Consider the following 13,772-nt stretch of genomic DNA (forward strand, 5'->3'; position numbering starts at 1 on the left):
AGATGATGCTTAGATGAGATGTTGGACTTAGAATTGATGCTAGAATGTTGGCATGGAGTGACTATATTTTGCACAAAGGAAGGACATGAATTTTGGGGAGCTAAAGGGTGGATAGAATTATGGGCCTTAAGTTATGTTGAAATCCTAACCCCTAGCACCTGTGAATGTGGCCTTTTTTGGAAATAGGGTTTTTGCAAGTATAATCAAGGTAAGATGAGGTCATACTGGACTACGGCAGGCCATAATCCAACGACTGGTGTCCTTTGTAAGAGAAATCTGGAACAGAAGATACAAGGGAGAACCCCAGATGAAGACAGAGGCAGAGACTGGAGTGAAGTGTCTACAAGGCAAGGAACACTAAGGATTGCTAGCAGCCACCAGAAGTTGGGAGAGAGGCATTGAATAGATTCTCTCTTAGAACCTCCAGAAGAAGCCAGCTCTGCTAACATCTAAATTTCAGACTTGTAACCTCCAGAATTGTGACAAGAAATTTCTGTTGTTTAAAACCACCCAGTAATTTGCAGGGATTGGTTGCAGCAGTGCTAGGAAACTACCCTATCTCTCTGAGTTTTCCTATTAAGAGTATAATAACTGAAGGAATGCTTTCAACCTTCAGAAAAATTCTCAGAAGAAACTGTTCTTTAGTTTTTTTGTTCTATGTCATTGTTTATGTTTTTATGTGGTATATAAAATTGACTTTTACATATTTATATTTAGGTTTAGGGAACTTTGATTTTAAATTAATTAACTTGGAAAATCCAAATATTTACTTTTATGTAACTGTTGAAATTTATTAAATCTTCACAGCACAGTTAGATTTTTAATGTCAACTTATTTCATTATTACCTATTAAAATAATTTTATTTTTCAAGTATGGAAGTCTTATTAAACTCTATAGTAGAGTTTATATCAGTTTGTATTTATCACTCAGTTTAAATTGAGAAACTTAAAATGTGGACTATTCTAGAAAAAGCTGTATCAGTATTTATTATTTCAGTTATTAAAATCTTATAAAGTTGTTTATTACTATTAGGTTAAATTAAGTTTAAGTACAACTTCAGGTATTTCGTTTTAAAGCAAACTCCATTTTGAAATTTAAAATTTAAAGACAGCTAAGGAGTGATTATATATGTTACTTTTTCTTGAGAGGGTATTATAACAATTTATAAAGATAAAATTTAACCTAACTGCAAAGATCCCTCTTGTTCACCCTAAAACAATAATTTTCATTTTTGCATCTTCCAAATATATACATGAGGTACTTAGGTACTGTGGCTAATAATTATATACAATTCATTTGGTTAAGCATTAAATAGGCCACCTTTAAATAGCAGGCAGCTTCCTGAGAGTATCTTAAAATATGCAAAAATTGGCTCTCATATTTGCATAAAGGGAGGTCGTGGCTGCACAGACTCAAGCCTTTAAAATTATTGGGTTATTTCAACTTTTTACCGGTTTCTTTTTCTACTTTCAGCACATAAATGCACATCATGCTTATGAATCTCAGATCTCATCAATGGCAAAAGCCATGTCTAGATTAGAAGAAGAGCTGAGACATCAAGAAGATGCAAAAGCGGCGGTGTTGAATGATCTGTCGTCTCTTAGAGAACTTTGCATTAAGCTTGATTCAGGCAAAGATATTATGACCCAACAACTGAATTCCAAAAGCCTGGAGTTAGAGAGGGTAGGAACTTAAAAGATTTTGTTTTGTAGCACATTATTTTATTAAGCCCTCCCCTCATTGTTTTACTTTATCATGCACTGCCCAGTATATTTGTTCCCCTTTAAGGAGTTACTTTTGACTACAGGATTTTGACAACTAGATTCTTTGCCAGGATTTTTCTGGCAAACATGGTGATGAAACTAGGTGCTCTCCATTTTGGAGTAGATGGATATTTAGGAAAATAGGAGTCTTATTATAGAATAGGAGCCTATCCCAGTACATTTCTTTTCTCTGTTTGAAGGTAAGATTTAAATGATGGATTGAGCAGTTTATTACTTCCTAAATGGAGTAGTTTTTCTGATAAAAATCCCAAGACATTTAGGGGTGCCTGGGAGGCTGAGTCGGTTAAGCGACTGCCTTCGGCTCAGGTCATGATCTCCGGGTCCTGGGATTGAGCCCCAAGTTGGCTTCCTGCTCTGCGGGGAGTCTGCTTCTCCCTCTCCCTTTGCCCCCACCTCCTCGCGCGCTCTCTCTCAAATAAATAAATAAAATCTTAAAAAAAAAAATCCGAAGGCATTTAAGTCTTAGTTAATTTTAAAAGTCTAGTTAGCTGGAACTTCCCATTCTCAAACTGAGGCATTACTTTAAACAACCCAGTGTGTGTTTTCAAACATAGGTGTTTTCAGTTTTCATTCATTTAGTAGTATGTTTATCTTCAGGTACTGAGAAACCCCAGTGCTGGTTTGACTGTTGTCAGAGGACACAAAATAGATCAGAAGGGCTTATCCTTGCTGATAAGATTGGCCACATTTTAGGATTTTATGTTAATGACCGTCTCTTGACAAGGTAGTGTGAATGGAAACTATTTGAGGGCTGGAGTAGGTTTTGTAGCAAATAAGCCCTTACTGAAAATAGCAAAAATTATTTTGAAAATAAGATGATTTTCTTACACTTAAAAAAATGGTTCAAAATCTTTAACTGGTACCCAAAACGAATAACTGATGGGTGTATAGCTCTGCAAATAATTTTTCAGAATAAGTCTAAAATTCTACTGAAGTAATCTTCCTTTGTTTTCCCCGTAGGTCATGGCAGAATTAGAAAATGCAAAATCAGAAGCAGAACTGTTAAAAAAACAACTGTCAAGTGAGAGACATACAATTAAAAACCTTGAATCATTGTTGGCTACAAATAGAGATAAGGAATTTCATTCTCATTTAACATCCCACGAGAAGGATACAGAAATTCAGCTACTTAAAGAGAAGTTAACCCTTTCAGAAAGCAAATTGTAAGTGCCATAAATCAACCTATGTAAAGAAAACAGCTTGTCAAAAATAATTTTTCAATTTTTGGTGGGAGAGGGGGATGGAAGTGTATAATGTGGTACAAAACCAAAATATCTTACTTACGTGGTGACTGCTTTTGGAATTCAGGGGTTTAGTTCAGGAGAGACATTGTGTTTGGAAATGTAGATTTGTCTGTCTTCACCATAGAGATGGCACCCATGGAAGTGAATGAATGAACTTTAGAAAAATGTCTAAATTTGAGGAACAAAGAGGAGTCAGCAAAGGAGAGAGCATTTCAGGATGGGGAGAGCCGTCTGTGTCTCTTGCTGTGGACTAGGAAAAAGACTTCAAAAAGGCTGTGTGATATTACCTTTTAGGAGATTGATGATAGTCTTTTAGATGGACAGGTTTGGATATACTTGATGGAAGAGGGGGGGAAACCCAGAGCGGATAGTACAAGCGGAACAGTTTTAAAAGAAGTTAAGAAATATTTCTTTTTCGGGGCGCCTAGGTGGCTCAATCGGTTAAGCATGGCTCAGGTCATGATCCCAGGGTTCTGGGATCGAGCCCCACATCAGGCTCTCTGTTGGGCGGGGAGCCTGTTTCTCCCTCTGTCTGCCACTCCGCCTGCTTGTGCTCTCTCTCTCTGTCAAATAAATAAATAAAATCTTTAAAAAAAAAGAAAAGAAAAAAATATTTCTCTTTCTGAGGCAGGAGTCAAGAAAGAGTCAACGAAGATACTTTACATCTTGATGTTATAATTCATGTCTTGTTCAAATTTATATTTCCAACATTGCTGCAGTGCCCAGCACAAACTGGAAGCTCAGTTTAAATGTTTGTTAAATAAATAAGATGAATGAATGAATGAAAAGGAAAACTTAGTGATAGAAGCCCCTGAAAAAAATAAGCTCCTGAAGTTGAGAAAATTTGTGTTAAAAAGTCTTGTTCTTTTCTTTTTTTGTCCTTAAGTATCACCTCCATTTGTATTTATTAATAACAAAAACAAAAATCCATAGTACTTGATTACAAAACAGCACATTTGTTATTTATTTCTTTGACTTTTAAAATTTGTTTTTAAGAACTAGTCAAGGCCGGGAGAACACCATGCTTCGGGCTAAAGTGACACAATTACAAACCGATCACGATGCTCTGAAAAGGCAGATTTCAACTGAAAGATACGAACGGTAAGAAAAATTCTTAGCACTGGACAGTGTTTTTATTTATTCCCTATCCTATTTCAAAAAGGATTTAATACAGCTTAAAAAGAGACAACTTCCGGGGTGCCTGGGTGGCTCAGTCGTTGGGCGTCTGCCTTCGGCTCAGGTCATGATCTCAGGGTCCTGGGATCAAGCCCCGCATCAGGCTCCCTGCTCCGCGGGAAGCCTGCTTCTCCCTCCCCACTCCCCCTGCTTGTGTTCCCTCTCTCACTGTGTCTCTCTCTCTCAAATAAATAAAATCTTTAAAAAAAAGAGAGAGACAACTTCCTTTTAGCATTTATACAAAAGTAAATTTCTTCTGATATTTCTTCCTAAAAAGGCAACAAGTGTTGTGGAAGATAATATCCTTATAGTAAATAAAGTAGCAAGTGTTGTCTCAATGTTTCCTATAGCATTTCTCAGGGCCATATTAGGGCATTATTTGAAAGAGTATAGATAGGGAATCAGCAAGGTAGTAAGGATTCTACAAGAACCCAAAACAATATGGTCCAATAGGAAACTCTAAATATAGATCATCAACAAAAGTAATGATGATCATAAGAACAATTGATAAGGGACACCTGAGTGGTTCAGTCGGTTAAGTGTCTGCCTTTGGCTCAGGTCATGATTCCAGGGTCCTGGGATCAAGACCCTGGAGGGACTCAGCAGGGAGCCCGCTTCTCACTCTGCCTGCCTCTTCCCCTGCTTGTGCTCTCTCTCTCTGACAAATAAGTAAATAAAATCTTAAAAAAAAAAAAAATTGATAAATATGTGCCAGATACCATATACCAATAATCTATTATTATGCCTATATTAGAGGAAACCGAAGTCACACAAATAGTAAATGGTAGAACCAAAACTAAAATCAAGGTAGATCTTGTATACCTGAAACTAACATGTATGTTAATTATACTTGAATTAAAAAAATAAATACAAATTTAATGGGCACCTGGGTGGCTCGATCGGTTAAGCATCTGACTCTTGATCTCAGCTCAGATCTTGATCTCAGTGTTACGAGTTCAAGCCCTGCATTGGGCTCCATGCTGGATGTGGAGTCTACTTAAAAATTAATTAATTATAACTAATTAAAATGAAGGAAAGGCAGATCTAATTTTATATCCCATACTCTTATATACAGTATATTCCCTATAGCTTAGTAATTTTCATACTCACTTATATTCCAGTTCATTTGCTTTGTTATATTGAAAATTTGAATCCCCAAGTGTTACAAAGAGAAATGAGACCTGCTTTCACAGCTAAAATCAAAATCTAGTTTGCAGATCACTTAAGTTACTTTTCTTCCATTACTCTTTTTTTTTTAAGATTTTATTTATTTATTTGACAGAGAGAGACACAGCGAGAGAGGGAACACAAGCAGGGGGAGTTGGGGAGGGAGAAGCAGGCTTCCCGTGGAACAAATTGCCCAATGCGGGACTCGATCCTAGGACCCTGGGATCATGACCTGAGCTGAAGGCAGATGCTTAATGACTGAGCCACCTAGGCACCCCTCCATTACTCTTTCTTGCTGTGTTAATACCATAGACATCAACATTCCTGAGATTTCATTCTCAAATAGTTGGTAAAATTGCTTTTCAGGTCAATTTTTTGAGTTCTCTTATTATCCATTGACATCAGAACTTTGAGTGATATGCTATTTGGAGCATAGACAGAATTTGCTAGGAAATATTTATGATTTTAAAGAGAAATGAAGCCTGAGTAGTGAAGAAATGCATCAGTGTCATAAAAGCAGTGTTACTAATTTCTCGTAATTGGGAAGATTTAGTTTCTCAGTGTGCTAAACTGTACATACATGATGATTTCCATTTCCTAATGATGATTTAAATTTTCTTAAATCCAAGGGCCCTAAATCAAGCCCTCTTTTGCCTAGGGTTATAAAACCCCATTAATTCTTCTTTTTCCATTGCCCCTGGTCCCCAAAGAAACCTTGGCTGACATGACCATGTCTCCTTTTCCTTACCATCCAACTAGATGATACATTCTTACACCACCCAGGGAACAATATTGGTTCTTGGGGGAATAGAGAGTGGCAAAAAAAAACTTTAGGTATTACAATGATTTATAGCCCTCTAAAGGGCTTCAGTACATAAATAGCGTATCTATGTATTAAAATTTCAGGGGCAGAGGTAGCTAATTTGGGAGGAGGGAAATATCTTTTTTTTTTTTTTTTTAAGATTTTCTTTATTTATCAGAGAGAGAGAGACAGAGGCAGGCAGAGGGAGAAGCAGGCTCCTTGCTCAGCAAGGAGCCCGATGTGGGACTCGATCCCAGGACCCTGGGATCATGACCTGAGCTGAAGGCAGACGCTTAACCAACTGAGCCACCCAGGCGTCCCGGGAGGAGGGAATGTCTTAAAAAGTTTCTTTAGGGGGATAATAATGAAAAAAAGTTTGTGAAACACCCAACTAGGTAGAAATCCTGGATACTGAAGAACATAAGGCAGAAAGTCTAGGCCAGAGACAGAATAGCCCACAAAAGAGGTAGCAACACAGTCACCATGCTTTGTGGGGCTGACTCAGACACAGGGAAGGAGACCATAACAGAGAAAATAGTGATTTCACTTCTGACGTTTGGGAGTTGTTAGGAAGGAGGCTAGGTTTATGTGCAAGAGGAGGTGGGAAAGGAAGCGGGGTGGGGTAGAGGAGGGAACCAGCCAACTTTGGAAATCTCTATTCAGGGAGGCTTTGAACAATCTCTTATGGTACATATTCCTTTAATTGAAATCTTTTATTCAGTACTTAAAAATTATATAAGGACATAGGATTTAAATTTAGTAGAAATACACATTAATTAATTGAGAAGTTATTTAATCACCCAGTAACAATTACAGCAGCATATATTTGTATTTCACTTTTTGGTATAATCTCTTATTTGTTTTTTACTGACAGAGAACGAGCAATCCAAGAGATGCGTCGCCATGGTCTTCCCACACCACCCCTTTGTTCTACTCTGAGGTCTCCTTTACATTCTCCTGAACATATAAACTGTTAATTATCAGAAGGTATGTATGTAACACCAAGGACAGGCAAAACTAATCCGTAGTTATAAAAATTCAGAAAGTAGTTTTCAGCATGGGGGGAGGGGAAATTGCCTACAAGGTGGTCAGGAGGGGCATCTGGGTGGCTCAGTCGTTAAGCATCTGCCTTCGGCTCAGGTCATGATCCCAGGGTCCTGGGATCGAGCCCCGCATCGGGCTCCCTGCTCAGCAGGAGGCCTGCTTCTCCTCCCTCTCCCACTCCCTGTGCTTGTGTTCCCTCTCTCGCTCTCTCTCTCTCTGTCAAATAAATAAATAAATCTTTAAAAAAAAAAAAGAAAAGGTGGTCAGGGGAACTTTACGAGGTAATGGAATGTTCTGTATTTTGGTGATGATTACATGGGTATATATGATTGTAAAAACTGAGTGACCTGAACATTAGTTCATGCTTTTATTGTATGTAAATTATACCTCATTTTAAAAAAGAGAAGACCTCGGGCGCCTGGGTGGCTCAGTTGGTTAAGCGACTGCCTTCGGCTCAGGTCATGATCCTGGAGTCCCGGGATCGAGTCCCGCATCGGGCTCCCTGCTCGGCAGGGAGTCTGCTTCTCCCTCTGACCCTCTCATGCTCTCTCTGTCTCATTCTCTCTCTCAAATAAATAAATAAAATCTTTAAAAAAAAAAAAAAAAAAGAGAAGACCTCCACAACAGAACACTAAATGACAGTATGAGATATCACATTTGATGAAGTGCCTATACAAATAATAGGTAGTAGAAGTGTAGACAAAGATGTAAAAATAGGAATGCACATGTCACAGTAGACTCAATCTGACAGGATTGGCAGGTTGGAAAATGATGAGGGAAGAAGGCATGGAAGGTAGAGTGGAACATACAGGCTATATTGAATGTGAGGCAAAATTAGAGATTCTATGTAGTCTTGATTCTGTGAGTCAAGGGGAGCCGTTGAAGGTCCTTCTGTGTATAGGATGAATACAAGGGAGGGATTAAGATGAAAGAACTGCTCCTGGTGGATCAACTTCATATTTGGGCCATATTGGGGAGGGTGGAAATCAGAAGGAGACCAGAAAGAGATACGAAATGAACAGTATACTCAGCTCAGGATCTGTATAATAATATTGAAAGCTAAGACAGATTTTAAAAAACAAATTGTAATATATATACAGAAAAGTGCCATATCCTAGTATACAGCTCAATGAGTTTTCACAAATAGAACACACCTATGTATAACCTACACCCAGACCAAGAAACAAAATCTATCTCTCTCGGGCTCTCTCCTGGTCGTAAGCCCTGCTCCAGAAGTAACTGTCCTGTCTATTAAAAACAGATTTCTTTTGCCTGTTTTTGGAAATTTTTTAAATGAAATCATACATTTCTGGCTTCTTTTCTTCCACAGTATATTTGTGAGATTCATTCATACCATTGTGTGTATTTGTAGGCTGTTCAGTCTTGTTGCTGCATTGTGTGTACTCATTCCATTGTTGATGGGCTCCTGGTAATTTCCAGTTTGGGCTCTTACAGAGTTATGATGAACATTCTAGTACCTGTAGGTGAACAGACGTGTGCATTTCCTTTGGGTATGCACTCAGGACTGAGGTGGTTTGGTCACTGGACATGCAGATGTTCAAACTTAAGTAGCTATAGCAAAGTGGTTGTAAAGAGCTAGGATACATTTGACAGAGGAAGGGCCAAAGGGATGTGCTGATTCACTGGAGATGGGAATGAATGGGAAAGAAGTATGTCAGACCCAGGGCTTGAAAGGTAGGTGACTGTGAAAAATGCAAGCTCCCTGACCAAAAGAGTAAAGTCAGTCTTTTTAAAAAATATGCATTTCTTCGTCTTTTTAAATAGAAGTATATAGAAGATAATTAAGCATTTCTTCAATGACTCAGAATCCTCATTATGTACATTAATTATGTGCTGTGCTTTAACATACTGATGCCCCCAGGGTTTATTGGTATTTGTAGGACCTAGGTTTGTTGTTTTTTTTTGTTTTTTTTAAAGATTTTATTTATTTATTTGACAGAGACACAGCAAGAGAGGGAACACAAGAAGGGGGGAGTGGGAGAGGGAGAAGCAGGCTTCCCGTGGAGCAGGGAGCCCGATGTGGGGCTTGATCCCAGAACCCTGGGATCATGACCTGAGCCAAAGGCAGACGCTTAATTACTGAGCCACCCAGGCACCCCTGTTTTTTTTTTAAGATTTTATTTATTTATTTATTTGAGAGAGAGATAGCAAGAGCAGGAACACAAGCGGAGGGAGTGGGAGAGGGAGAAGCAGGCTTCCTGCCGAGTGGGGAGCCCGATGTGGGGCTCATTGTGGGGCTCATTGTGGGGCTTGATCCCAGGGTCCTGGGATCATGACCTGAGCTGAAGGCAGATGCTTAACGACTGAGCCACCCACGCACCCCTGTAAGACCTAGGTTTAAATGATGCCTGATTGCTGTGCTTTTGCTTTTGTGTTTGTTTGTTGTTCGTTTGATTAGAACGTGTATTTTCCTCTTTTCACTTTGAAGACCACTTCTCGATGCTGGCTGCAAACACTGTGTCCTCAGAACTTCAAAGCTCTGCTGTATTAATTTGAATGTGATTAGATGGAGGTTCAGCTTCTCCTTATAAAGCCTTGTAACAGCTGTGACGCATACATTTTCTCATACTAGATTCACAGCTACATATTAGATCAGGGATTGGTAAGCTAAGGTCTGTGAGCCAACTGTACTCCACTGCCTATTTTTGTAAATTTAGCTTTATTGGAGCATAGCCACAGCTGTTTATGTATCGTGTAAGACTGCTTTTCTACAGTGGCTGAATTGAGTAGTTGTAACGGAGACCCCATGGCCCACAAATCTAAAATATTTACTACCTGGCCTTTCACATCCTGTGGCCTCTAGAAAACTCCGCTGTACACCCGTGAGATAGTAGAGTGAAAAAACAAATCTTTAGTTTTATGAAAATAGGCTTTACCTTATAAGACCCCCAAAAAGGGTCTTGGGGACTCCCAGAGATCCCCAGATTCTACTTTAAGAACCACTGATATAGAACATACTGGATTTCAGCAATCTCTAAAGCTGAATTAGAAAACTTTTTGTTTTGTTTTTGTTTTTTTTTAAAGATTTTATTTATTTTTTGACAGAGAGAGACAGCGAGAGAGGGAACACAAGCAGGGGGAGTGGGAGAGAGAGAACCAGGCTTCCTGCTGAGCAGGGAGCCCAATGCAGGGCTTGATCCCAGGACCCTGGGATCATGACCTGAGCCGAAGGCAGACACTTAACGACTGAGCCACCCAGGCACCCCTGTTTTGTTTTGCTTTAAAGATTTTTTATTTTTAAGTAATATCTACACCCAACATGGGGCTCAAACTCACAACCCCGAGATCGAGAGTCACCTGTTCCACTGACTGAGCCAGCCAGGCATCCCAAAACTTTTTAATTGCGATAAAATATATATAACGTGAATTTTGCCGTCTTAACTATTTTGAAAGTGTACAACTCAGTGGCATTAAATTCACAATGTTGTACAGCCAAAACCACTATTTCCAAAACTTTTTCATCACCCCAACCAGAAACTCTATATCCATTAGGCAATAAGTCTCCAGTCGCCTGACTTTACCTCCCTAGGCCCTGGAAATCTGTAATCTATTTTTCTATGAATTTGCCTATTCTGGATTTTCATGTAAGTGAAATCATACTATATTTGTCCTTTTGTGTTGGGCTTGTTTCACTTAGGATCATGTTTTCAAGGTTCCATCTATGTTGTAGTGTGTGGTCAGAACTTGATTCTTTTTTATGGTTGAATAATATTCCTTGTGTGTTTGTGCCACATTTTGTTTATCTACTCATCAGTTGATGGACACCTGGATTGTTTTCACCTCCTAGCTATTGTGAATAATGCTGCTATGAACATTGGTGTATGGTATCTGTTTTAGTCCCTGTTTTCAAATCTTTTGGGAGTACCTAAGAATAGAGTTTCTGGGTCATATGGTAATTCTGTGTTTAAATAATATATCCTCACTGAGAAAACATAAAATACAAAAATATAAAGAAGGAAACAAAATCACCTTTTTTAACATTTTTTTATTGTTATAAAATATATATAACATCAAATGTATCATTCTAACCATTTTTAAGTGTGCATTTCTCTGGCAATTAGTACATTCACATTATTATGCAAAAATAATGTCCACTGTCCATCTCCAGAACTTCTTTATCTTCTTCAACTGAAACTCTTTACCCATTAAACATTAACTCCCCATCCTTCCCTCCCCCCCAGCTCCTGGCAACCACCATTACAAATTTCTGTCTCTATGAATTTGACTACTCTGTTTACCTCATATAATTGGAATCATACAGTATTTGTCCTTTTTGTGACTTACAGTGTTTTCAGGGTTCATCCAAGTTGGAGCATGTGTCAGAATTTCTGTCTTTTTTGAGGCTGAACAATATTATTCTCTTGTATGAATACACCACGTTTTGTTTATCCATTCGTGAGTTGATAGATACTTGAGTTGCTTCTGTCTTTTGGCTGTTGTGAAAATGGATGTACAAATCAAAATCACTTTTAATCCTACAACCCAGAGAAATTATCAATTATCATTTTGGTATATACTTCCTTCATGTGTTTGATGTGTAATAAATATACACACACATTCATAGACATATAATTCTAATAGAGATCATACTTGAAATAGTTTTTATCCTATTTTTTGTTTTGTTTTGTTCTTTGGGGTTTTTCCCCCTTAATAAATTGTTGAGAGCATCTATTCTTACCATTAAAAGTATTTTCAAAAATGCCATTTTAAAATCATTATGTAACAGTTCATCACATGGATATTCCATGATTTACTTAGATTACTTTCTCAGTGTTTCCATTGTAGAATTTTTCATATTTGTTTGTGTGTGTGTGTGTGTGTGTGTGTGTTTTAATTGGGAGGCTGATTAAATAGCACATAAGGTTAAAATATTTGAAAAAATATTTGACTATCCATACTATGCTGTTTTAAGACTCAGAACACAATTTACAGTACTTGTATATTATCCTAAATGTCATATTGTTCCTCATTTTGAGTCATTTTTCTCAATTAACATGCTGTGTTATCCCTTTCTTTTCACTATTCATTTAGTCCTCATACACTTTGATGTACTTCGGTGGTCTGAGGGGAATATCTTTTTGAAGTGTAGAGCAGTACTTCTGAGCTATTAACTATAACTTGATTATGGGCAAAGGCTTTATTGGAGACTACAATTTCAGTTAAAACTGAAAACAATCTCAGTTTTTTGTGAATGTTCTAAGTAATTTTGTTTGTCGTTTTTCTCTTAACTCACCTATCTTGTCCCCTCTTTTTCAGAATGATGGCTATCAATGAGTTAGCTATATGGATTTTTTAAAGGACAGAACAGTAATGAAATATTTGAAGTACTTGTTCCTGAAAATCATGAACATTGACACAAATTCTACCTCTGTCAACTTTTATTTAGATCAGTGAATATTTATGTAAAAAATTTGGTTTAAAAGAGCCATATCTATGTGTATATTTTTATATATATGACAGAACAAAATATGTATTAATAGTGCTAATGTTCTACCTGTATTTATACTATTCCTGACTTAAATTACTCCTCAAAGTGTGTGTTTATACTGTGAATTAATATAATGTATTGTTCACATTATGCTTTAATAATCTTTTTCATAATGAATGTGTATATAAATATTCTTACAGTACTTCTAACAAAGTGTTTTTAGTTTTCATGCCTGTGTTTATAACCCATATCTTTAATGCATTCACATAAGGATTATCAACTTTGATGCTATGCTCTCTCACTTAACTTTTTTCTTCTAAATGTAAAATTATTCACCAGTATGTTGTCTGTCATCAAGGGTAATATATTCAGGTCTATTCTTAAAATAGTAGAGGTCTTGATAAAATAATGATTACCATATGTAGTTTGTTATTGCTCACTCGAAGAACTGTGATGGAAAAGATGCATTTATATATTATATACAGTATATTATTTTGGTTATCACATGGACTTTTCATATAATACAAATTCTATCAAAATCAAACTAAAAGCTGCATTCAGAATTTTGTAAGACAGTAGAACAGAAATTTGGGACACTTTTTCAGTAAATAAAATTCCTCCCTGTATTAATTGAAAATCTCAGAGTATAAAAGTATATGGAGTAAATATAGTATTCTGTTAAAATGCCAATATACATTCAATAATAGCAGTTTTTTGCTTCTAAACCTGTGTGTTGTAATTTATGAGTCTTGCAGAATAGTAGTAAACACTGAACTGTGGCATGTTAAATAGAAAACAGCTTTTTACAATTAATTTTCAAAGTTGTAATTTTAAGGAATTTAAATATATACATAAATCAATAGAAGAACAGAAGTACAAAATAGAATGTCAGATACAAAAACTAATCGTGTTTGAACCATACACATTTGAAGAAAATTCTGTTCTCTGTAGATTTCATTATGATTGAAAAAGAAGAACTTAAGAACTAACATAGGAAAGTTGAAGAGCAGTTATTTATGATACGTTTTGTTTCCTCTTGTGCTTTACTACAGTGGAGTTTGTGTGTGTGTGTGTGTGTGTGTGTGTGTGTGTGTGTGTGTGTGTG

The 13,772-nt window shown here is 37.1% G+C and overlaps 1 protein-coding gene across 1 annotated transcript in view; it reads left to right on the forward strand.

Annotated features, from left to right (window-relative positions):
* The window catches only part of CEP135 (centrosomal protein 135), a 76,400-nt gene extending 62,642 nt beyond the window's left edge, over positions 1-13,758 (forward strand). Inside the window, exons 22-26 of the mRNA XM_032400423.1 lie at positions 1,475-1,684; positions 2,746-2,948; positions 4,026-4,130; positions 7,049-7,161; positions 12,496-13,758. Of these exons, the coding sequence (XP_032256314.1) occupies positions 1,475-1,684; positions 2,746-2,948; positions 4,026-4,130; positions 7,049-7,151 (621 nt within the window). The 3' untranslated portion in view covers positions 7,152-7,161; positions 12,496-13,758. The remainder of the gene's footprint in view (positions 1-1,474; positions 1,685-2,745; positions 2,949-4,025; positions 4,131-7,048; positions 7,162-12,495) is intronic.
* The last annotated feature ends 14 nt before the right edge of the window (positions 13,759-13,772 follow it).

The sequence above is a fragment of the Phoca vitulina genome, unplaced genomic scaffold (genome assembly GCF_004348235.1).
Source record: "Phoca vitulina isolate PV1807 unplaced genomic scaffold, GSC_HSeal_1.0 scaffold3, whole genome shotgun sequence".
NCBI classification, from domain to species: Eukaryota; Metazoa; Chordata; class Mammalia; order Carnivora; family Phocidae; genus Phoca; species Phoca vitulina.